We start from the raw sequence: 25,981 nt of genomic DNA on the forward strand, positions 1-25,981 counted from the left end.
TGGCTGCAAGGGATTCCCACACGGTGGGTTTTATGTCTTAATAATAATAATATTTCCCCAGCCACTCTGGGTGGCTCCCAACAGAATATTAAAAACATGATAAAACATCAAACATTAAAAACTTCTCTAAACAGGGCTGCCTTCAGATCTCTTCTAAAAGTCGGATAGTTGTTTATTTCCTTGACATCTGATGGAAGGGCATTCCACAGGGTGGGCGCCACTACCGAGAAGACCCTCTGCCTGGTTCCCTGGTTCTCACAATGAGGGAACTGCCAGAAAGCCCTCGGCGCTGGATCTCAGTGTCCGGGCTGAACGATGGGGGTGGAGACGCTCCTTCAGGTATACAGGACCGAGGCCGTTTAGGGCTTTAAAGGTCTGCAAGTGGTAAACATCACATGTGGCCCATGCATGCAATAATTCTCGCATCTGCACCTTTGCACATGTATCTGTGGGTCCTTGTATTTTACCTATCATATTTATATGCCCGCTCCCTCCATGAGCTCAAGGTGTCACATTTGGTCCTCCCCCTCCTCATTCAACCCCAACAACCACCCCTACCAGGTAGGCCAGGCTGAGAAGCAGCGACTGTTCAAGAAGACTGTTCACAGTTCAAGAAGGACACTGACAAACTGGAACGTGTCCAGAGGAGGGCAACCAAAATGGTCAAAGGCCTGGAAACGATGCCTTATGAGGAACGGCTAAGGGAGCTGGGCATGTTTAGCCTGGAGAAGAGGAGGTTAAGGGGTGATATGATAGCCACGTTCAAATATATAAAAGGATGTCACATAGAGGAGGGAGAAAGGTGGTTTTCTGCTGCTCCAGAGAAGCGGAAACGGAGCAATGGATCCAAACTACAAGAAAGAAGATTCCACCTAAACATTAGGAAGAACTTCCTGACAGTAAGAGCTGTTCGACAGTGGAATTTGCTGCCAAGGAGTGTGGTGGAGTCTCCTACTTTGGAGGTCTTTAAGCAGAGGCTTGACAACCATATGTCAGGAGTGCTCTGAAGGTGTTTCCTGCTTGGCAGGGGGTTGGACTCGATGGCCCTTGTGGTCTCTTCCAACTCTATGATTCTATGATTCTATGATTCTATGACTGGCCCCCAAGGTCTCCCAGCAAACTTCCTCAAGATCCAGTAGGGATTCTAAACCTGAGCATCACACTGCACCAACCCCACCCCCCCAAAAAGCAGTTGGGTGTCCCTGCAAAGTTGACTATGGCACAGTGCAAGAGGCACTCCTGGGCTGGGATTTTGATTTACGCCCCCCTAGGAGCTGGGTAGAGATAGATAGATAATTTATTACGCTCGGAGACCAGCTTATAAAACACACTTGGGGGGGTACAATCCCAGAAAGAAAACAAACATTTAAAACAATGTACAACAATAAATTTAAAATTTATAAATGCCATAAGCGTATAGACACTTAAAACTTTAAGATAAGCTACCGCAGAGAGATGACCCGGAGTCACCCATGGAACCGAGTTTGGGGATTTTCTTAACGAACTAGTTAGGGGATGGTCTGTGCCTACAGATCTGCACACAGAATCTGGCGACCATCCAGATCGTCTTGTGATCTTTGCCTAACAGGAAAATGTCAATTTTTTTTGCTTTTCTGGGAGGTCAGCGAGCCTCGCCAGCAGGGGATCAATGGTCTCACTACGTGCCTCTTCATAAAAGGGACATCTAAAGAACAAGTGCTCTGGGCTTCCTATCTCCCCCAATGAACAGGTGCAAAGTCTCTGAGCATATGGGACCTTCTTAAAGGATCCTTCCAGGACCGGCGAGGGCAGAGCTGAGCTTCTGGGGGAGCTGGGTATGTTTAGCCTGGAAAAGAGGAGACTGAGATTGGATAGCCCCCTCCAAATATCTCAAGGGCTGTAAGTGGAAGAAGGAGCGTGCTTGTTTTCTCCTGCTCCGAAGGGTAGGACTCGAACCCATGACTTCAAGCTACAAGAAAAGAGATTACGACTCAACATCAGGAAAAAAGCTTTCTTAGCAGCCGAAACCGATTCCCACGAGAGGTGGCGGACTCTCCTTCCTTGGAGGTTTTTAAGCAGAGGTTGGACGCCCGTCCATCATGGATGCTTTAGCTGAGATCCCTGCATTGCAGAGGGTTGGACTAGATGGCTCTTGGGGTCCCAACTCTATTCTTTGACCTCAGAAATTCCCAGATTAACAGCCCGAAGGGGGACGTTTCTCCCCACGATGGGTGTCCTGGAGGAACCCTGGCCAGCTGCGAAGGACCATTTGACCAGGGTGGGTGGGATGGTGGGGGGAGAGAGAACCCCCCCCCCCATCTGCTCCTCACCTGCCTGCCTTTTACACTCTCCCTTTACTAGCTGGGGAGGTTTCCCCCTGCAAAAGCCCACTGCTCAGACTTGCACTGTCCTTTTCTCCCTTCTACCCACGACCCCCGCCCCTCCCCCATTCTGCACTCACTAAATGCTGCTCCTCCAAATGCTGGTCACCCTCTTTAGGAGCCCCTCTAGGGGAAAAGGGAAAAGGCGGATCTACACGGATCCTCAAGAAGTCATATGATTTTTTCATTCAAATTAAATAAAACCACCATGATACTGTAGACCATGTCTTGCTCTGTAGAAAGCATCAAAAAAATCACGCATCCACTGTTTCGGGGGGGCGCAGGGGCGCAAAAACATGGTTAAAAAACACAGATCCTCATGGATCCTAATGATTTTTCCACTAGATCAGCCCAAAGTCACCATCAGATCAAAGATCATGGCCATGGGCACAGCATCCACCACAAAAATCACGGACCCACGGCTTCCTGCCGAAACTGTGGCCCCAAAACGTGGTTTTGAAGCACGGATCTTCATGGATCCACACGCTTTTTGCATTGGGCCACTCCAAACTCACCGTCAAATCACACATCATAGCCAGGGGCACAGCCTACACCACAAAAAACTCGGATTCATGCCTGCCTGGCCACTCCATGGCCCAAAAACGTGGTTCCGAAGCACGGATCCTCATGAATCCTCATGATTTTTGCACTAGATCAGCCCAAAGTCACCATCAAATCACACATCATGTCCAGGGGCACAGCCTGCACCACAAAAATCACGGATCCACGGTTATCTGGCCACTCCATGGCCCAAAAATGTGGTTTTGAAGCACGGATCCTCATGGATCCTCACGCTTTTTGCATTGGGCCACCCCAAACTCACCGTCAAATCACACATCATGTCCAGGGGCACAGCCTGCACCACAGAAAACTCAGATCCACGGTTATCTGGCAATGCCATGGCCCAAAAACGTGGTTTTGAAGCACGGATCCTCATGGATCCTCATTCTTCTTGCATTGGGTGTACCGCCATTGCCTTTGCAGAGAACTAGGGCCAGGGCCTTTTCAGTACTGGCCCCGACTTGGTGGGACGCTCTGTCCCAAGAGACTAGGGCCTTGCAGGACTTGACATCTTTCCGCAGGGCCTGCAAGACAGAGCTGTTCCACCTGGCCTTTGATTTGGACTCAGTCTGACCGTAATGTTTTCCCTCACCTTATGGTTTTGATCTATGGGCTACTTTTAAAATGAGGCTGCATTTTAAATTGCATTTTAACCTGTATTTTAAATTGGGTGTTCCCACCCATTATGCTTTTATTGTAATTTTACTGGTGTTAGCTGCCCTGAGACCGGCTCTGGCCGGGGAAGGCGGGGTATAAATAAAAATTATTGTTGTTGTGGTTGTCTTTGGAGGGAGTAGGAGTGTGCGTGCGTGTGGTGGGTGGGTGGGTGGAAGGGAGAATTGAGCAGAGTTGCTGAGCTTTTTGTGGTGAGGATTGCCCTTAGGTTTAGCTTTTGGGGGGATGATTTCGCGATCTACCAGGATCAACCAGGGATCTACAGGTAGATTGTGATCTACTGGTCGGGCATGCCTGGACTATATAACTTTGAAAGCTATACACAAGATGAATAATGAAATGAATGGACATTGCTGGAAATGCCATAGACCTCAAGGGACCTTCTTCCATTTGTGTTGGACCTGTGAAAAGACCAAAAAGTTTTGGAGGAAAAGTTTTGGAGAAAATGCAAAAGATGTAAAAAACTAAATTTGCATTGGATCCCAAAAGTATGCTGTTGGGAATGACTCCTTCAGCTGTTGTGAAATTGTCAGTGGAACTACTTATATGACCACAGCAGTCATTGGTGTTGGCTAACATGGAAATCTGACATGTGTCCTCAGATAGATGCATGGAAAGAAAAACTATCAGAATATGCAGTAATGGCAAAACTCACCAATTTAGTAAATAATAGACCCATGGAAGAACATCAAATAAACTTGGAATCTTTATAATTTGTATACAGCTTAACAGAACTGTAAGAAAATGGATCTGTATAATAGACCTTAGGTTGCAAATATGTTTCCTGTTTAAAAATAGAAGTTTTGTGTGTATATGATAAAGAAATAAATATATTGTAAAAGAAATCTTGTCTGTCCGATTTAGAAATGAAATCATATTTTTAAATAATTTTTGCTTTAGACTGTTGTAAATAATACTCATAAACCTTTATTGCTACTACACCACCTGTGTGCAGTGAAATTAAACGAGCCCCTTACCTCCCCCCACCCTCCACCAACCAGTCACCCATAGATGAAGATAATAAGAGCATTTACAAGTCCATAGCCCCTTGGGGGGAGCCAGTCACAGTTAATTTGTTTGGTCAAGGGTAGAATTCATCTCCAAATAGTCAACGAGGAGCAGTCTGGCACTTGCGTGTGATCTTATCTTCAGGAAGGGGAGATTGCTGCGAACATGATTTCTTGCATAAAGGATTATGTCTGCCAGTCACATGTTCCACACCTCCCTCCTTTGGCAGCCCTCCTCCTGTCAATCAAAAGCGGAAAGGTGCAGAGGCATGGTGTGGTTTATTTTATATGAATATTTGAAAACACTATGGTGTCCTGTGTAGCAAGAAAAACACTTCCACTCAAAAGCGAAAACAGTTAATCAAATCAGACATGGTCTATTGATTTGGATACATTGTAACATTTTGGTCAGACCATGGAAAAGCATTTAGGTGGGTGGGTGGGTGGGAGGGTGGGTGATGTTTCTGCCATGTTCATTGTAAGTGTGTACTCATGGGGTGGGGTGCTCCAGCCCCCCCCCCACGATTAATGTCTGACATTCCTGTAAGCATGTATATGACCAACCACAGAATGAACCACAAAAACCACAGAGCACAGCCAAGGAACGAACAATATATTAAATACTTTGATCCTTAAGGAATCATCATGATTGTTAAATGGACTCCACCAAATTAGATCACATCAATGTCCGAAATAAAATCTCTATCTGAAATGGTTCTGCATTAGCAAGAACACTGTATTAAAGTGACATTCATATCCATAGCTTCCACTGTAAAGAACTGAACCTGGAAATTTTTGATGCTGCCAACCTTGAAGAATTTCGAAGGCAGAGATGGTTACAGATAGGTAGCCGTGTTGGTCTGCCATAGTCAAAATAAAAAAATTCCTTCCAGTAGCACCTTAAAGACCAACTAAGTTAGTTCTTGGTATCTGAAGAAGTGTGCATGCACACGAAAGCTCATACCAAGAACTAACTTAGTTGGTCTTTAAGGTGCTACTGGAAGGATTTTTTTTATTTTGACGAAGGCAGAGATGGTGATGATATTAACTGTGAATGTAAAATACCAAAGCAACTCAATAGAGACTGCCAAAGTAACCATGAAAAGCAATAATATATCTTGCATCAATTACACTACAAAAGGTTTTGCAACAAAAGTTGTTTTTTTTGGGGGGTGGAAATTATAAAAGGAGGTTTAACTGCAAGTTTTCTTGCCAACAGATTTTGTCAGTGCAAACTTGGAAATCAGGGGTCTCCAATGTGGTGCCCATGGGCACCGGGGCTGCCTGCTGACAACTTTCCTGGAGTCCACCATGTGTTTTCAGAAAGTGGGCAGGATCAGTGGTGAATTGTGCCCAGCATTACTTCAGATTGGTCATAGCATATTTGATTGGCTGCAGGGGCATACTAAGTGTCGTCCCTGCCCCGGGGGCCACCTTGGGGTGTGTGCGACAAGATGGCCCGCTGCCTCCCCCCAGCTGTAGAGCAGCCGTGGGCACGCGGTCAGTACAGTTGCCATGTGTGCAAGCAAACAATTCTATTTCATGTGTACTTACCTGAAACCATTAGATAGAGTGAACACAATAAAAAGCATTACTGGCCCTTTAAATAAAGGCAGCCAAAGAATAAGGAGAAAACTATACTATCCCATCTAGTGAATGAATAGACCTGGTGCTTTGAATTGTCTATTTAAATAACCTATCAAGCTCCAACCAATGAATGTTACCAAAAAGGACCAACTAGAGTATGTAGCACTGGTACTGCAGCCAAATGTTATGTATCCACTTCAGTAACAGCCTAAAGTATCTGAAGAAGTGTGCATTATTCCACCTTGGAAGAATGGCAGATGAAGGTGATAGACTTCATGGGACTAGCAGAAATGACCGGCAGAATCCGAGACCAGGGAAAAGAGACGGCGGAGGAAGATTGGAAGAAATTTAAGAACTATCTTAAGAAATACTGTAAAATTAATGAGTCTTAGAATGATGTGGTTTTAAAAAATTAAAGGGAGTACAGCTGTAAAGGCTAAGTTGAAAAGAAAAGAAAGGATGACAATTAGATAAAACTAAGGGTGAGGATTTGCTGAACCAAATTTTTGAAATGGGAATGCAGAAAGGGGAGGTAGGAGGAGGTCGGTGAATTAAGTTTTATGAAAATAAGGATATGAAATGATACTTGTATTTTTTCTTTTTCTTTTTGTTTGTGTTTGGGTGTACTGTCATGTCTGTTATAATTTGTAAAACCCTAATATATATATATATATATATATATGCAGGTTTTGGTGTCTTCGGGTGTCTTCCCGTGTAAGAGTTGGGGTGTCTAGGCGACGTTTCGACGAGGTCTCACTCGTCATCTTCAGGCTGGTGCTTTCGGCTTCTTGTTACTGGAAAGCACCAGCCTGAAGATGACGAGTGAGACCTCGTCGAAACGTCGCCTAGACACCCCAACTCTTACACGGGAAGACACCCGAAGACACCAAAACCTGCATTCCTGTACCCGTGAAAATCTACGAAAGCATATATATATATATATATATATATATATATATATATATAGAAGAAGTGTGCATGCACATGAAAGCTCTTACCAATAACAAAATTACTTGGTCTCCAAAGTGCTACTGGAAGGAAAATTTGTTTTATTTTGTTTCAACTACGGGAGACCAACACGGCTACCTACTTGTAACAAGCCACTATGAATGCATGTATCCTCCCAGGCAGTTAGAATGTTACAGTGTGGAGGTTCACGTATAAGTCACTGTATATCAAAAAAATGTACAAGAAACTTTAGGAATTCACTAGAAAGCAGATGTTCTTTCCATGAGTTCTGTACAGGGAAAGGTAGGCCTACCAGGAAGCATAGAGTCAGTAGGCAAATGGTCTCACTGCAGGGGTAACACCTATCCCAAGTGCCAGACAGATCACAAAGATGGGCAACCCTGAAATGGATTTGGACTCCAGGGGACAAAAGAATTGTGAGGAACTTGACCAGGGGGGTCAGGAACTGTAAATAGTTTTAATGTCTTGTATTAACGGGTGTCAGGAGATGGGAAAAGGGTGGGAAAAGGCAGATATCTGATACCCAGGTACTGCCCCATAACACCCCTTGTGTGATGCATCAGTGATGTAGCAATGATGAAATATTGGAGGTGGGACAGGGAATTTGGGAAACTAATAAAAGTGGGGGGCACCTTCTGTTAAAGGTATGACTCATCTCGCTGCCAGAGGAGAGCGGACCCTGCTATAGCAGTTGCTTTTACAATAAAGGTCAGGACTTCTTCTATTTATCTAGTGGGCTCACAGAGTCCCCCAAGGATCTGGAGCTGCGTGTTTTTAAAAATATTTTATGCAACAAGCTTTCACAATTACGTAGAGTGGAGGACTTTTCACAATGATCTTATACTGCAGGAAAGCCACTCCTTTTACAGTGGAAGAAGCTATTGATATTCTATCTCATCCTGATTATCAGAAGATTGTAAATGACCCACCATGCAAGCCTAGTGGTGGTGATGTCTTTCTGTATTCATTCAAAGGTTGTCCTGAGAAAAAAAATGATTGGCGCTGTGATCAATATTGTTGGATCAACTGTGGTGTCCGACTATGGCCAAAAATTAATCCGAAGCTCAGAAAATATTACCATAAGATCAAAACTTGTTCAAGTACAGGCAACTTTATAAGGCACAGTTATACACTGCTAGAGCCTTCTTGTAAAATGGTTCTGATACACTATATTGGAAATGAGAGGGAATTCCATGCACTTCCTCACGATAACAGAAAGAGAAATTTGCTAAGAGCACATGTACGGACAATGCCTTCAGTAACAGGAAAGATTTCAAATACAAGTGCTAAGCCTTCAAAAATCTATAAAGACCTTTGTAATGACCCTGTAACCAGCTCTGCTCATATACCTGTAGCTCAGCCACGAAACCTGGACCAGGTAAGAAACAAACTTCTTTTTAAAAATAAACAAATTAATTTTTGCATGTATACTTCTTCTAACAATATATCTTTAACAATTTTTCATATTTCCACCCTCTTTCCCTGGACTTCCCTCATATGCCTATTTTGTTTTATTTCCATATTGTTCACTCTGCATGTCGTTTCCCCAAAATTTCCCAGAATGCATATTATCTAACGTTTCGCTGCATACAATTGTGATTATTGCCACTGTTGCTGCATACATAAATAATTTCCGATTTTCTTTTTTTATATCTTGATCTACAATTTATAGGAGTAATTCTTCTGGTTTCTTAGCAAAAGTCTTTTTAAACATTTTATTCCAAATTCATTATATATCAGACAAGGTTGCTTATTATCGCTATTGACTGAATTAAAAATAACATCTTTGATAGTGCGTTCATCTTTATTGCTGCTCTCCTTCCCATCAAGGAGAGGTTCATTCTCTTCCAAATTTCCAAATCTATCTTCACCTCATTCCAAACTTTCTCATAGTTGTCTTTATATAAATTTACATTTCTATTATCAAGCCAAATTCCTAAATATTTTGACTTTTTTATGAATTTCTACTTCTGTAATCTCCTATGGCTCCTACAGTGATCCAAGCGATGGTCACCTCCAGGCTTGACTACTGTAATTAGCTCTAGGCTACTCTTGAAACTGTCCCACAAACTCCAGCGGGTGCAGAATGCTGCAGCGAGGCTCCTTATGGGGTCCCTGCCATGGGAACATATTCACCCAGTGCTTTACCAGTTGCACTGGCTCCCGGTGGAGTATAGGGTCAGGTTCAAGGTGCTGGTCTGAACCTTAAAATCCCTTTGTGGCTTAGGGCCCTCCTATCTAGGGGACCGCCTCTCCTGGTCTGCCCCGCAGAGGACCTTAAGGTCCATGAAGAACCATAGTTTAGAGGACCTGGGACCTAAGGAAGTCAGACTATGCTCCACCAGGGCCAAGGCCTTCTCAGTGATGGCTCCGACCTGGTGGAATGCTCTGTCCCATGAGACTAGGGCCCTGCAGGATTTAACCTCTTTCCATCGGGCCTGTAAGACAGAGCTATTCCGCCTGGCCTTTAATTTGAATTCAGCCTGATCTTTTATTTCCCTTCCCTTCTCTTCCCTCCCCCTCCCTTTTTATGAAGATCACCCGCTCTGAGACCCCACAGCTAATTCTCCCCTGGCCTCCTTGCTGGCCCAAGTATCTCCCAAGCTTTTGTATATACTTCCTGCCCTTGGCCTAGGCAGGCATTAAAATCCCCTGTCAGGACAATAGGTAAATTGGGGCAAATGGTGTCCAGATTCTCGAGCACATGTGCAAGGAGATCCCATTGATGGTTCTTGGCTGTGACAGTAGAGGAGGGAGAAATATATACATTGACCAGTAACATGACCTGGCTCTCCATCTCTATCTTTGTTGCTAAAGGTTTGCAATTTGCAATAGCAGAGAGAATGTGTTCACATTTTATATGGAGAGCCACCAGGGTTAGCAAGCCACCAGAGGGCCGGCCTTTCTTGTGGAGTTTGACTGCCAGAACCACAAAGGTGTTATAGCTGGCAAAGTCAATGTGCCATGTTGACCATCTTTAATGGATTGAGATTCAGGAGACACTGTTTCTTTCTTCCAAACTCACACGCCTAAAAACAGGTCAATAAATCCAGGGAAACATCTGGCCAGCGCCACAAAGCAGTAGATCCATGATTTTTGTGGTCAGATCTGTGGTTATATACAAGATCTTTGAATAATGGGTGAGTTAGGGGTTGGCCCAATGCAAAAAGTGTGAGGATCAATGAGGATCCGTTCTTGAAAACCACGTTTTTGGGCCACGGTATGGCCAGGAAGCCGTGGATTCGTGATTTTTTGTGGTGCAGGCTGTGCCCCTGGACATGATGTGTAATTTGACAGTGAGTTTGGGCTGATGTAGTGCAAAAATCATGAGGATTCATGAGGATCCGTGTTTTTTAACCATGTTTTTGCGGCATTGCGGCACCACGAAACAGTGGATGCATGATTTTTTTGGTTCCTCCTACAGACTAAGATGTGGTCTACAGTATCATGGTGTTGTTTTTTTGTGTTTCAATATAAAAATCATATGAATTCATGAGGATCCGTGCCTCAGATCCATGTTTTTGTGGTGCTGCAGCGCGGCAAAGTGTTGGATCCACGTTTTTTTAGTCCAGCTTGTAGGCGTGCCTTCTAGGTGTGATTTGACATGCATTTGTTGGAGTTATTGTTTAAAAAGTGGAGGATCCATGAGGATCCGCCTTTTACGCAGACCCCCTCTCTAGTAAGCGGGGCACTCTCTTGCCTTAACCCTTCATCCCCACCCCACCCTCTTCTCCAGGGGTCAGCAAACTTTTTCAGCAGGGGGCCGGTCCACTGTCCCTCAGACCTTGTGGGGGGCCCGGACTGTATTTTTTTTTGGGGGGGGGAGAATGAATTCCTATGCCCCACAAATAACCCAGAGATGCATTTTAAATAAAAGGACACATTCTACTCATGTAGATTTAGAAGGCGATTGGGTCGGATCCGGCGCCCCCCCCCCTCAGTTTGCCTACCCATGCTCTTCTCCTCCACCATCCAAAGCTCACGAGAAGGCGATTCCCCTCTTCTCCTCTTGCCAAGCAAGAGAATTTCAGGGGTAATTCTTCAGCAGGAGCTGTCTGCAAAACAGGGGCTTCAGCGCTTCCCTTGCTGTTTGTCAAGGCTAGATCTACTCAGAGTAGACCTATTGCAATGAATCTGTCTGCAAAACAGAGGCTTCTGCGCTCCCCTTGCTGTTTGTCAAGGCTAGATCTACTCAGAGTAGACCTATTGCAATGAATCTGTCTGCAAAACAGGGGCTTCTGCGCTCCCCTTGCTGTTTGTCAAGGCTAGATCTACTCAGAGTAGACCCATTTCAATGAATCAAGTTTGCAGCCACGCTTACTCGAAAGTAAGCCCCGTTTAATTAAAGGGTTTAGGGTCGCGCGCGCGCACTAAGTTCCTTCTGCCTTGGGAGACAATGCAAGAGTGTGCTCCCCTTCGAATATTTATTTTGGACTGCAACTCCCATCAGCCCCTAGGCACCACGTGCTGGCTGGGAGCTGATGGGAGTTGTAGTCCAACCCCCCCCCCCAACAATCACGGAAGGGGATCAAACCCTTGTAAAGCCGACGGCGCTCTGTGGACTTTGCAGGACTCCTGCAAAGGTGCTACAGGAAGGAATTTTTTTATCAGGACTCCTGGCAACACTAAATCCGCGCAGGCTGCGTGTATTTGCGTGTCCAGCAACATCCTGCAGCAACGCAGCTGCCCCTCCAGGTTATAAAGGGTTAAAGCACTTTGCTTTGATTCCTAGAAAGGGCACTTACTGGGTGTGGGGGGGGGGAGGGAGGAGGTGTCACTTCCTCCTACATTTGGAGAAAACCTGGGAGGAGTCTGGCGCCTGGAGGAGGAGGAGGAGGAGGAGAGTGGTGGTCCTTCCCCACTGGTAAGAATGGGATGGGTGGGTGGGCGAGGAATCCCTCCAGACTGGCAAGGTGGGTGGGTGGGTGCCAACTCCCTGGGACCCTGGACAATAAAATTCCCCATGAAGGGGGCGGGCACCCACGATCGCGGGGCCAAGCTGGCCCTCCTGGAAGTGTTTTGTGGGTGCAATGGATCAGGGGGCGGGGTGCCTGCTTTGCACGCACACAAGGCCCCCCAGATTGGATCTGGCTTGCAAAAAGCGCCCGTCCCCACGGGGGCAGGAGACTGGGGCTGGGAAAGCGCTTCCTAGGATCGACGCGTCTCCGCTTGAAGTTTGCTGCTTTGTTGTTGTTGTTTAGTCGTTTAGTCATGTCCGACTCTTCGTGACCCCCTGGACCAGAGCACGCCAGGCACTCCTGTCTTCCACTGCCTCCCACAGTTTCATCAAACTCATGTTTGTAGCTTCGAGAACACTGTCCAACCATCTCGTCCTCTGTCATCCCCTTCTCCTTGTGCCCTCCATCTTTCCCAACATCAGGGTCCTTTCCAGGGAGTCTTCTCTTCTCATGACGTGGCCAAAGTACTGGAGCCTCCGCTTCAGGATCTGTCCTTCCAGTAAGCACTCAGGGCTGGTTTCCTTAAGAATGGAGAGGTTTGATCTTCTTGCAGTCCATGGGACTCTCAAGTGTCTCCTCCAGCACCATAATTCAAAAGCATCAATTCTTCGGCGATCAGCCTTCTTTATGGTTCAGCTCTCACTTCCATACGTCATTCCTGGGTTTGCTGTTTTGCCTGCATGCAAAAGTCACCCTCCCCAGTTCCAGCTTTTGGGCAAAATCTCAGCGGCAGAGCAAAAATAGGCCTCCATGCAAAGGGATCAGGATTCAGTCCTTGTCTCATTTAAACCCGAATGAACTGCAAAGACGCTCCGGATCCGCAAAGCAAAGTCCGAGGTAGCGCTCAGCACTCAGTGCAAGGACTGGCAACAGCTCTCCAGGATTTCACTGATATTGTTTGTGAACTTGTGGGGGAGAATGCAGCAAGTTAAAAACAAAACAAAAAAACCGAATGAGAAATATGCCCCCCCCGAAAATCAAAAATTTAAACTGTAAAGTGTCACAGCCAGGAAGGACGAGAGTACAAAAGTACAGCACAGCTCCAAAAGGATCACAAAGTTTTATGCATACAAAGGTTTTACTTAGAAATAATAAAGATTCATAAAAAACAAAAGTATTCTCCACCTGTGAGTTTGAAAGATTGGATACTGTCTTAAACGAGCCAGGCATTTTGCATATACTGTTGGCACAGAGTGACCGTCTTTCTATTTGTATAAGATATAAAATCATACCATATATGGGAAAAAACCTCATGTCATTTGAGCTCTGACTTTTAGATACTTTTAGTTTATGATATATTTTGATTTGAAGAAGGGCAATTTGGCAAAAGCTTGAATACCAGCCATTCAAATTGTTAATATTAAAGGGCTTCCAGAATTTTTAAATATTTGTTTTTTCTTTTGCCTTGTTGGCACATTTGTTTGTTAAGAAATCCCTTTTTCAAAAAGCAAATGAAGAAAGCTTCATATCAGCCTGTGGCATCAATAAAAAGAAAAGGTAAAGGTACCCCTGCCTGAAGGCCAGTCTTGTCAGACTCTAGGGTTGTGCGCTCATCTCACTCTAGAGGCTGGGAGCCGGCGCCGTCCGCAGACACTTCTGGGTCACGTGGCCAGTGTGACGAAGCTGCTCTGGTGAGCCTGCACCAGAGCAGCACACTGAACGCCGTTTACCTTCCCGCTACAAAGCGGTACCTATTTATCTACTTGCACTTTAAGGGTGCTTTCGAACTGCTAGGTGGGCAGGAGCTCACCCCGCCGCGGGGATTCGAACCGCTGACCATACGATCGGTAAGTCCTAGGCACTGTGGTTTTACCCACAGCGCCACCTGCGTCCCTATCAATAAAAAGATAGTAAATAAAATGAACCCTTTCCAGGACTCAGCCAGTGTCTGGGTCATACAGGATTTTTTCACCTAGATTTATTTATTTATTTTGTTAAATCCATTGGCGAGGTGATGAATGTTTCTTAGCAAGATGTTTTGATCGAAGCCTGCTCCTGGTTCCCAATGTGTTGTTTTCTTTTATCTGCAGGGAAAAAGCCTTGTAGGACTGCAAGGAACATGTGATGTGTCCCAAGAACGACTCTTTGTGAAGTTTGAGGAGAGGGCTTCTGTGCCCAGTCCTGCAGTGGACATGCTTGGCCCAGTGGGGCAGAGATCAGGCAAAGGTTGTGATGCCGTCCAGGCTGGGAGTCCCAGGGAATTCTGGGAGAGAACAGTGCAGAAGATTCCGGGTAGGAAGGACACACTCGCCTCAGACTCTCAGCGCCAGCGGTTCAGGCGCTTCCGTTACCAGGAGGCCAAAGGACCCCGAGAGGTTTGCAGCCGACTCCACCACCTTTGCCGTCAGTGGCTGAAACCAGAGACACACACCAAGACTCAAATCCTGGACCTGGTGATCCTGGAGCAGTTCCTGGCTGTCCTCCCCCCGGAGATGGAGAGCTGGGTGAGGGAATGTGGAGCGGAGACCAGTTCCCAGGCGGTGGCCCTGGCCGAAGGTTTCCTCCTGAGTCGGGCAGAGGACAAGAAGCAAGCAGAGCAGAAGGTGAGAGAGACAGTTTTATTCCTGGTCGTTTTTCAACAGGCACAGAAAGTGTTCAAAAGACATAGCATTTTGTGGAAGGGAAAGCCAAGTCTTCACATTGTGATTAGGGGAAAATTGTGCTCAAGACTCTTTTGATACCGGTTTCATAATTTTTGACCTTACGATACGATAATCTTTATTGTCATTGTCCCATACAGAACAACGAAATTGAAAAAATCTACATCAGACATTCAAAAACCAACAAGCCTACTATCCCAGCCTGGTTAACCCCCTAAAAACTCTGATACCCCATAATTAAATATACTCCCACAGAGACTACCTTAAAAAAGGTAAAGGGACCCCTGACCATTAGGTCCAGTCATGGCCGACTCTGGGGTTGCGGCGCTCATCTCGCTTTACGAGCCGGCATACAGCTTCCGGGTCATGTGGTCAGCATGACTAAGCCGCTTCTGGCGAACCAGAGCAGCGCACGGAAATGCCGTTTACCTTCCCGCCAGAGCGGTACCCATTTATCTACTTGCACTTTGACGTGCTTTCGAACTGCTAGGTTGGCAGGAGCAGGGACCGAGCAACGGGAGCTCACCCCATTGCGGGGATTCGAACCACTAACCTTCTGATCGGCAAGTCCTAGGCTCTGTGGTTTAACCCACAGCGCCACCTGCGTCCCCAGAGACTACCTTACACCACGTTTAAAACCAAAATCGCATTTGGATAGAAACTGTTTCTCAGGCAGCTAGTCCTGGTCTTTATAACCCTGGACCTTCTTCCAGAAGGCAGAAGCTGAAAGAGATCATTTCTGGGGTGCGCACTATCCTGCACTATGTCTGCAGCTTTCTTATGACACCTGGCAACCTTACCCCGAATCATGGGGTGTCGGTGTGTGCAAAAATCACAATTCTGGGGAAACCGTGAAGCTAGACAATGCTTCCAACCTAGTTCCATCCTCATTTCAGACGTGCTATATCAGAATATTGTGATGTTTCGCTGGTGATATATCGCAAAGTTGAAAACCAGATGTCACCCAGCCCTAGTGGTTAGAGCATTGGGACCAGGGTTCAAATCCCCCCTCGCCCATGAAGCTCATTGGGTGACGTTGGGCCAGTCACTGCCTCTCAGTCTAACCTACCTCAAAGGGTTGTTTGTGGGAATTAAATGGGGGTGGAGGCGAGCCATGGACGCCATCTTGAGCTCCTTGAAGAAAGAGATGCAATAAATACGTCGTAACAACAATAATAGCAACAAAAATATTTATAACAATAATATGGTACTGCTTTAAAATAGTACCATAATTTCTAGCAATGCAATAAGGTACATGGCCACACATCATTCTGTTATTCTGTGTGCCAACAATACTGGAGTTAGCAAAACATTTGCTGTGTGCCTGGTAAGGTAAAGGGACCCCTGATCATTAGGTCCAGTCGTGGACGACTCTGGGATTGCAGCGCTCATTTCGCTTTATTGGCCGAGGGAGCCGGTGTCCAGCTTCCGGGTCATGTGGCCGGCATGACTAAGCCGCTTTTGGCGAACCAGAGCAGCGCACGGAAACGCTGTTTACCTTCCCGCCGGAGTGGTACCTATTTATCTACTTGCACTTTGACATGCTTTCTAACTTCTAGGTTGGCAGGAGCAGGGACTGAGCAACGGGAGCTCACCCCGTCACGGGGATTCGAACCGCCGACCTTCTGATCGCCAAGTCCTAGGCTCTGTGGTTTAACCCACAGTGCCACCCGTGTCCCAGTGTGTCTGGTAGCAAACCATATATTGTTGCTCTTACAGCTTGAAATCCTGTGAAAGGCACCTCCTCTCTGTGAAAAAGCTCCTTGTTGGCTGGGTTTATGGTTCTATTGCAGGAGTGAGAAACCTTTGGCCCTCTAGATGTTGCTGAATTACATCTCCCATCAGCACCAGCGAGGGTGGCTAATGGCCAGGGAAGATGAGATTCATTCAGCAACGTCCTGCAACTGCTCTTAACTCATCTCCCTCTTCTTTGTCTGGGCTCCTGTCTCAGGTTCAAGGGACCATTGCGGAGGTGGACAATGAATCCCCTGAATCAAGGGAGAATCTGCCGGTAACCTTCCAGACGGCGCTATCTGGGAAATTTTTGCCGGATAATCAAACTCGGGACACGTCACTGGGTAAGGAAGGATTTTGAAAATCTGTTGCCGTACTTTGCCTTATCTCATTATGTGTTGTACATCCCTCACAGAGAGATATAGCTCAGTTGGTATTATTATTATTATTATTATTATTATTATTTTATTACCGTATTTTTTGCTCCATAGGGCGAACCGGACCATAGGGCACACCTAGTTTTTAGGGGGGGGGAATAAAGGGGGAAAAATTATCCCCCCCCAACCCCAGCCCCCAGAACAGGCAGCTATCCGCAAGCCTTCCGAGCGCAGCAGGAACTCCCACCGCACTCAGAAGGCTTGCGGATGGCTTCCTGAAGCCTGGAGAGCGAGAGGGGTCGGTGCGCACCGACCCCTCTCGCTCTCCAGGCTTCAGCGAAAGCCTGCATTCGCCCCATAGGATGCACACACATTTCCCCTTCATTTTTGGAGGGGAAACCGTGTGTCCTATAGAGCGAAAAATACGGTAGTTAAATTTGAGTATCGCCCTAGATCTTTGGGCGGTAGAGCATGAGTAAGATCTCAAGAGACGTCTGTTCGAGCCCCACATTGGACAAAAAATGCTTGGCCTTCTAACTTTACAGTTGTATGTTAAGCATTCTTTACTTTTAGGTTACAATTCCCAATTCTGCAGGGGAAGGGCCTTCTGTTAAATAAATCCTCTTTATCACACCCCCTTTATCATTTTGGTTGCCCTTTTCTGAAGCGCTATCAGGAAATGTTTCATTATACACCTTTAGGTGCCAGGAAAAAACCGTTTCTTTTCAACTGGGCCTTTGGTTGATCTGATTTACGTCCTATGCCCTTTTAAAATGTTTTTTTTTTGGGGGGGGGGTTGTTGTTTTATTTTCATTAGGTATTTTGTGGTTTTATATCTTGATTTTGTTCTGTGAACTGCATTGAGACCCCTGGGTATAGGGCAGTATATAAATTCAAATAATAATAATAATAATAATAATAATAATAATAATAATAATAATAAATAATAATAATGTTGCCCTCAACTGAAAACTGACTTTAAATAATGGGTTTTCATTCCAACCTCTCACCCCTCTCACCACCCTTGTTTCCCCCAACAGGAAATGGAATAACATCGCTGAAGCTCCCTACGACATCACCTTTTCACAGTGGAGCCGAAATAGACCCTGAGCAACCGACTGAGGTAGGAAAAGGAGATCATTGGCAACTACGTGGTGGGGCTTAGAGCAAGCAATCTGTTCCTCTTCTGAGGGAACTCTGGAAATTGTAGGCCTGTAAAGAAAAGTGGGAGTCTCTTAACAGTGCTAAGCAGTCTTGTTGTTGTTGTTTAGTTGTTTAGTCGCGTCCGACTCTTTGTGACCCCCTGGACCAGAGCACACCACGCACTCCTGTCTTTCACTGCCTCCCGCAGTTTGGTCAAACTCATGCTGGTAGCTTCGAGAACACTGTCCAACCATCTCGTCCTCTGTCGTCCCCTTCTCCTTGTGCCCTCCATCTTTCCCAACATCAGGATCTTTTCCAGGGAGTCTTCTCTTCTCATGAGGTGGCCAAAGTATTGGAGCCTCAGCTTCAGGACCTGTCCTTTCAGTGAGCACTCAGGACTGGTTTCCTTAAGAATGAATAGGTTTGATCTTCTTGCAGTCCATGGGACTCTCAAGAGTCTCCTCCAACACCATAATTCAAAAGCATCAATTCTTTGGCGATCAGCCTTCTTTATGGTCCAGCTCTCACTTCCATACATCACTACTGGGAATAAGCAGTTTTAGCAGACTACAATTGCAGGAATGCTTTGGGGGAAGCTGTGGTGTGGATGAGGCCTGACTGGCCGTGGCCTTCCAGGATTTGCAGTCTCCCTAACCCTGCCTGGAGATTCTGGGGATTGAACCCGGAAGCTTCCGCATGCCACGCAGAAACTCTACCATTGAGCTATGGAGGAGGATTTACACATCCCTTAGTTCGCTGTTAATTTAAAATGTTTTCTTCCTCCTCCTCCTCTTCTTCCTCCTCCAGGTTCTAGTGTCCTTTGAGGAGGTGGCTGTGTATTTCACCAACGATGAGTGGGCTTTGCTGGATTCGAGCCAGAAGGCCCTGCATAGGGAAGTCATGCTGGAGAATTCCCGGAGCGTGGCCTCACTCGGTAAGGACCCTTCTTTCGTTTTACGAACCTGAGTAGAGCCTGGCTGGTGGACCCAGCCAACTCCGAGGGACTTCTGGTGGTTCCCTCACTGCAAGATGTGAAGCTACAGGGTATCAGGCAGAGGGCCTTCTTGGTAGTGGTCTCTGTGGAACGCCCTCCCATCAGATGTCAAAGAGATGAAGAACTACATAACTTTTAGAAGACATCTGAAGGCAGCCCTGTATCAGTGTGCTGGGCCCAGGGGTAACCCGTGAAGCGCGGTCCAGAACCAGTCCAGAATCCGAAGGTTCAACTAGAAGTCAGTCCAGCTGGGCCAAGGCAGGACACGAGGCAGGAAACCAGGCAAGGACAGGTACAGGATATCAGGCAGGATCTGGCATACAGCAATGTTGCTCCCACAACCTGGGGCGGGGGCTGACAGCCTTTTATCTTTGTCCGGGTAATGGCCGGTCCTGATCCTCTGGCGACTCACCTCCCTGTTTCGCCTGAAGGCAAGCATTCCTCCTGCGAGTAATCAGGTCTCTCCTTCTCTCAGACCTTAGCCTCTGCAGCTTGGGAGACGTTGGTGGGTTACTAGACCCAGGGGCCGCCTCAGTTTCCCCTGACCCAACCGGTAGTGGAGAAGCTGTAAGCCCAGCTGAAGGCAACGAGGTAATCCCTGCATCTGGAGCCAGGGCAAGCTCAGGCCCCTGACGTGGCCCAACTAGTGTTTGTTGCAGGGGAACTTGTGCAGACTAGGAACTCTTCAGGGTCAGGTCCCAGACTTGGTTCAGATGATGCCTGAGGCAAAGGATCTGGTGCAGACTGAGACTCCTCTGGTTCTGAGTCCGAGTCCCAGGCTATCACAATCAGGAAGTTTTTAATGTTTTATGTTTTGCTGTGTTTTTATATATGCTGTAATCTGCCCAGAGTGTCTGGGGAAACCCAGTCCGATGGGCAGCATAGAAATTATTATTATTATTATTATTATTATTATTATTATTATTATTATTATTAGTCTACTCCAGCATCCTGTTGTCACAGGTGCCAAACAGATGCCCCAAATAGTAAGCCCACAACAACTCTCTCCCTACTTGTGATTCCCAACAACCGGTATTCAAAAATATTTACTTCCTCTGGAGGTAGAACATAGCCATTGTTGTCAGTAATCATCATGACTAGTTGCTGTTGATAGCCCATCAATTTGTACAATCCCCTTTTGAAGCCATCCGCTTCTGTGGACACCGGTAGCCCCTGGGGAAGTGAGATCCATAGTTTGACTATGTGCTCTGTGAAGAAGTTATTTGAGTTATCTGTCCAGAATCTTCCAACATTGGACTCCCTCGGGAGGTTTTGGACTCTCCTTCCTTGGAGGTTTTTAAGCAGAGGGTGGATGACCATCTGCCATGGATTCTTGAGCTCAGATTCCTGCACTAGATGGCTCTGGGGGGTCTCTTCCAACTCTACAATTCCATGAATGATTATCAGAGCTCCAAGCCTTCCCTTAAAAATAAAGTACAGTGAGGGGGGAAAAAGTATTTGATCGCCTGCTAAATTTGCCCGTTTGCCCTCTGACAAAGAAATGACCAGGCCATAATTTTAATGGTAGGTTTATTGTAGCTGTGAGAGACAGACTAACAACAGGACCATTACAATTATGGACTGGTCATTTCTTCGTCAGAGGGCAAACGGGCAAATTTAGCAGGGGATCAAATATTTCCCCCTCTCACTGTAAGATTCCAGTCCTCATGCTTCTAAATCGTGTGTAGGGAACCTTTGGCCCTCTGGCTGTAGCTGAACTACAACTCCCATCAGGCCTAGCAAGCATGACCAATGACCAGGAGTAATGGGAATTGTAGATCAGCAACATTGGAGGACTTCAGGCTCCCCATCTCTGGTTTAGAGTATTAGATTAGCTTTAATTCAGCTGGGTGAGGGTGTCTGTGTGAAGCAGCGCCACACATGTATTACTTCTCCACAACAATGCATTGGATGCCACCCATAATCAAAAGCTTATTTTCTTTCTGGTGTTGTTAATGGATTTCTCTCTTCCAGTTGAAGGGTGGGATAATAAGGATGACGACGAACTCTGTGCAGCACCATCGGAGAGAAACAAGCTTCAAGACATGGATGAGAACTTCAGAGATCAAGAAGGACCAAATAAGCAGGAAGAAAACCAAACCAGGAAGTGGGGGAATAAATCTTTCCCCGGGCAGAACTTTGATGAAATTCCAGTTCAGCAGCAGAGACGAAAAGGAAAGAAAAAGAATGTCTGCTCGCTGTGTGGGAAAGTCTTCAGCCGCAAATCACACTTCAACGTCCACATGAGGATCCACACAGGCCAGAAGCAGCATAAGTGTTTGGACTGCGGAAAGAGCTTCCGGCAGAGAGCGCACCTCACCTCCCACCAAAGAATCCACACGGGAGAGAGGCCTTATAAATGCTTGCAGTGCGGGAAGAGCTTCAGGGAGCGTGCACACTTCACCGTACATCAGAGAATCCACACAGGGGAAAAACCCTACCAGTGCTCGGAGTGCGGAAAGAAGTTCACCAGGAGCACAAACCTCGCTTCCCACCTGAGAAAACACACGGGGGAGAAACCCTATAAATGCCCGGAGTGCGGAAAGAGCTTCAGGCAGCTTGCGTACCTTACTTCACACCAGAGAATCCACACCGGAGAAAAACCGTATCAGTGTTCGGTGTGCGGAAAGAGCTTCAACAGGAACACAAACCTTACCGCCCATCTGAGAAAACACACGGGAGAGAAACCCTATAAGTGCGCCGTATGCAGTAGGAGCTTTTGTGATAAATCTGGCTTCAATATACACCAGTTGATTCATTCAAAGGATAAGCCGCATAAATGTTTGGTGTGTGGCCGAAGCTTTATTCGGCGTTCGCAGCTCACTTCCCATGAAGGAATCCATACGGGGGAGAAGCCGTATAAATGCTTGGTGTGTGGAAAGAGCTTCCACCGGAGCTCCAACCTTACTTCCCATCAGAGAATCCATGTGGGAGAGAAACCGTATAACTGCTCGGAATGTAGCAAGAGCTTTTACGACAGATCGCGCCTCCTTATTCACCAAAGGACTCACACGGGCGAAAAACCGTATAAATGCCCGGAGTGTGGAAAGAACTTCAAGTGGCATGCAAACCTTGCTTCTCATCAAAGGACACACGGAGGAGAAAAGCCCTATAACTGTGTGGAGTGTAGCAAGAGCTTTTATGACCACTCCCACCTTCTTACACACCAAAGAATCCACACGGGAGAGAAACCTTATCAGTGCTCGGTGTGTGGAAAGAGCTTCAGCCAGAGCTCAAGCCTTACTTCCCACCTGAGAGTCCACACAGAAGAGAAACCCTATCAGTGCACGGAGTGCGGAAAGAACTACACCCAAAGAAGAAACCTGATCAGACATCAGAAAATCCACTCGGGAGAAAAAACATACCAATGCCTGGAATGTGGAAAGAGCTTTTATGATAAGTGTATGCTTAAGAGACACCAAAGAACTCACAGAGGGGGCAGTGAACCCATCATGTCTTGGAGTGTCGAAATGGCTTCCGATGGGGAACCGATTTTACTTCCCCTTGGTGGATTCACACCAGAAAAGCAGTATGTGATTTGAGACTGAGTAACCAATCCAACCGTAGGAGCACTAGAGAATTCATATTGGACAGAGGCTTTCCCCTCCCTTCCCTGATAAATACTTGGGGTATTCTGTCACTGTTAGCTATATCGACGCACAATTATTGTTAAACTTTAATGCAGCTCTTATTATTATTATTATTCATTTCTAAGCCGCTTTATAGTTTTAAGAAAAAAATCAAAGTGGTTTTACCACACATTAAAATATCAAATTATAAAAAAACCCAGAATAAAACATTACTGAAGATATTTATACAGTGGTACCTCGGGTTAAGAACTTAATTCGTTCTGGAGGTCCGTTCTTAACCTGACACTGTTCTTAACCTGAGGTACCACTTTAGCTTCTGCTGCGCAATTTCTGTTCTCATCCTGAAGCAAAGTTCTTAACCCAAGGTACTATTTCTGGGTTAGCGGAGTCTGTAACCTGAAGCGTCTGTAACCTGAGGTACCACTGTACATTCAAAGCAACATAATTAACAGGAATCTTTAAAAATTCAAAATGGAGCATTACAAAGGAGGTCAACTACAGAATGTACAGTGAACACAGTAAAGTCTGAGAGCAGGGTCCGTATTTTGTGACTTTGCAGTTGTAACCTCTCATATCAAGCAGGGTGCTTATTCCTCGCACCCATGGCTCAATAGCAGGAGGATGCAGGTAAGGAGGACCAGGGAAAGAAAGTACCTTCCAATTGTGGGCTGTGGAAGAAAATTCCCTTTGGAGGTTCATCATGGAGGCTCAAACCAGATTCCCCTTTAATCAGACTTTTATTCAGCAATGCATTACTGGGCAGAGCCCAAAGAATCTGTGAGAGCAAATCCATTAGCATTGCAAATCCCAATACAGGAAAAAAACACATGTGAAAAACACTGTTCCATATTCTCCGCAACAACCTTCTGCCACCCCACGATCTCTCATCCAACCATAGTCCTTGAAAACACAGTTACTCAACCCAAACTTTTTTTTTTGCTGTACATGTGGACCCATCCTTGCACCTTATCTGAATCAGCTTTCCACTCCCATCAGTCAGTTGGACTGGCTCTTAACAGCTTTGTGGTCAGGCCACGGCATTATGTGGCTATGCTGGCCTGACAGATAATTGGCTTTGCAGAATTCTACCTCGGTATTACCTCCCCGACTCTATTGCCCTTTCCTACCACCCTCACATTGGGACACGGGTGGCGCTGTGGTCTAAACCACAGAACCTAGGGCTTGCTGATCAGCAGGTCGGCGGTTCGAATCCCCGCGACAGGGTGAGCTCCCATTCAGTCCCCGCTGCTGCCCGCCTAGCAGTTCGAAAGCACGTCAAAGTGAAGTAGATAAATAGGTACTGCTCTGGCGGAAAGGTAAACGGCGTTTCCGTGCACTGCTCTGGTTCGCTGGAAGCAGCTTGGTCATGCTGGCCACATGACCTGGAAAAACTGTCTGCGGACAAACGTCGGCTCCCTTGGCCTATGGAGCGAGATGAGCACCGCAACCCCAGAGTCGTCTGCGACGACCTAATGGTCAGGGGTACCTTTACCTTTACCTTCACCTTACCACCCTCACAGCCGCCACATCCTCACAGTGAGAGGTGAAGCTCAGCACTACTATGTGACCCATTTCCCAGTTCCACAAGGAGGGTGTGGGACACAGTTATTTAATAGGTTTATGCTCGGGGTAGGGGGGGCCGCCAACAGAGGAGTCCATATTGTGTAGGCAGAGAAAAAGCAGTCCATCCTCCTATTTCAGTTTTTCTGCATTAATTGTTCTATGTAGAGTCCTCATGCAGCACATAACAGGGGAATGAAACTTCATGCTTTGCAGGGCTGAGAATTAAGCATAGGTTCTGTGTATGGGCAAAAGTTTCCTGTAATGCCAACAGTGCAATCCTAGCATCTCTGCTCAGAATTCCCATTCAGTTTAGTGGGGCCTCCTCCCAAGTAAGTGGCTATTGGATTGCAGCCCAAAAGGGTTGGGAGGGAGTTGCTTTAGGCAAAGCTACTCACTGCAATTATCAAACGTGAAAGTGAAAAGAGACTGAAGGATCATCAGGTGTTCCGGTGTCTGCGGATGATCCTGCTGCATGAACCTGGTGTTCCATTCCTCTAGGATCTTCTGATGAGCCTGCCACTGCTTGCAATAGAATTGTCAAATCGTTGAGTTGGAAGGGACCGTGAGGATCATGTAGTCCAAACTTCTGCAACGCAGGAATATGCATCTGAGGAGCTAGTTAGGCGCCGAAGTCAGCAGGTCTTTGAAACACAAATAAGCTATGTTTATCGGCACTTGATATTCCCAATAAGTGGATTTATTCAGCAGTTGTTTCCACCAGGGTAATGGAGAGATGAAACTACATGGCTCTCCTGAGAGTCGAATTATGGTTGCCTGAATTTACTGTTCCCCTTTTCCCTCCCAGTCCGCTTTTGTGTTGTGTCTCTTGGATTGTGAGCTGAGGGCAGGATCTGTCTTCTCCTTGATATTTGTGAGTCAATCTTGGGAGCTTACTTGTGGAGCAGGATTAAAATGCCAATAACGATTAAGCATGCATATATGTATATATATTGATAAACCTCTCTTCTTAACTTTTTCAAAAAAAATCGAGGGGATACAATAAAGTTTTGAAAATCTTTCTGCTGCCCTACTGTGTCTAACATGTTGAGCGTTCTTTTTAGGTTGCATTGCCCATTACTGCTGGGGAAAGACCTTTTGTGAGAGAAATCCAGACGGGAGACAGACGGGTCCTTTCCCCACACATGCAGAAGTATAAATAGCAAGGGGGGTGGTGGATAAGTACTAATCTCCCTTTCCTGGGCAAGGTTTTGGTGCGAGTGGTCGCGGAGAAGATCCAGGCTCTTTTGGAAGAAACTGATTTCTTCCAAACATGTTCCAAACAGGCTCTTTTGGAAGAAACCCAAACTACAAGAAAGAAGATTCCACCTAAACATTAGGAAGAACTTCCTGACAGTAAGAGCTGTTCGACAGTGGAATTTGCTGCCAAGGAGTGTGGTGGAGTCTCCTTCTTTGGAGGTCTTTAAGCAGAGGCTTGACAACCATATGTCAGGAGTGCTCTGATGGTGTTTCCTGCTTGGCAGGGGGTTGGACTCGATGGCCCTTGTGGTCTCTTCCAACTCTATGATTCTATGATTCTATTCTATGATTTTCTGGATCCATTTCAATTGGGGTTTAGGCCCGGTTTTGACACAGAAACAGCTTTGGTCGCCCTGTATGATGACCTCTGTCAAGAGAAAGACAAGGGAAATATGTCCCCGTTGATTCTTCTTGACCTCTGAGCGGCTTTTGATACCATCAACCATGGTATCCTTCTGGAGTGACTTTCTGAACTAGGGGTGGGGGGCACCACTCATGAGGTCGTCTCCTGGCCTGTAATAATTCAATGGATCAGATTCCATATTTACCGTATTTTTCGTTCTATAGGACGCACATTTCCCCCTCCAAAAATTAAGGGGAAATGTG

The 25,981-nt window shown here is 46.2% G+C and overlaps 1 protein-coding gene and 1 long non-coding RNA gene across 2 annotated transcripts; one reads left to right on the forward strand and one right to left on the reverse strand.

The window, feature by feature from the left end:
* Nucleotides 1-11,922: 11,922 nt before the first annotated feature.
* LOC310701375 (uncharacterized protein) lies at nucleotides 11,923-25,134 on the forward strand. Its single transcript, XM_083492153.1, has 6 exons — nucleotides 11,923-12,023; nucleotides 14,148-14,660; nucleotides 16,669-16,795; nucleotides 17,869-17,951; nucleotides 18,779-18,905; nucleotides 20,940-25,134. Exons 2-6 carry the CDS (start codon nucleotides 14,250-14,252, stop codon nucleotides 22,505-22,507), a joined length of 2,316 nt encoding a protein of 771 aa, XP_083348279.1. The 5' UTR covers nucleotides 11,923-12,023; nucleotides 14,148-14,249; the 3' UTR covers nucleotides 22,508-25,134.
* LOC310702210 lies at nucleotides 14,819-16,029 on the reverse strand. The gene is made up of 2 exons (XR_014523360.1): nucleotides 15,338-16,029; nucleotides 14,819-14,979 (listed from the first exon to the last, which is right to left on the reverse strand). It is a non-coding gene; the product is annotated as an uncharacterized lncRNA (long non-coding RNA).
* Nucleotides 25,135-25,981: the final 847 nt, after the last annotated feature.

The sequence above is a fragment of the Podarcis liolepis genome (assembly GCF_965112155.1).
Source record: "Podarcis liolepis genome assembly, chromosome: 2".
NCBI classification, from domain to species: Eukaryota; Metazoa; Chordata; class Lepidosauria; order Squamata; family Lacertidae; genus Podarcis; species Podarcis liolepis.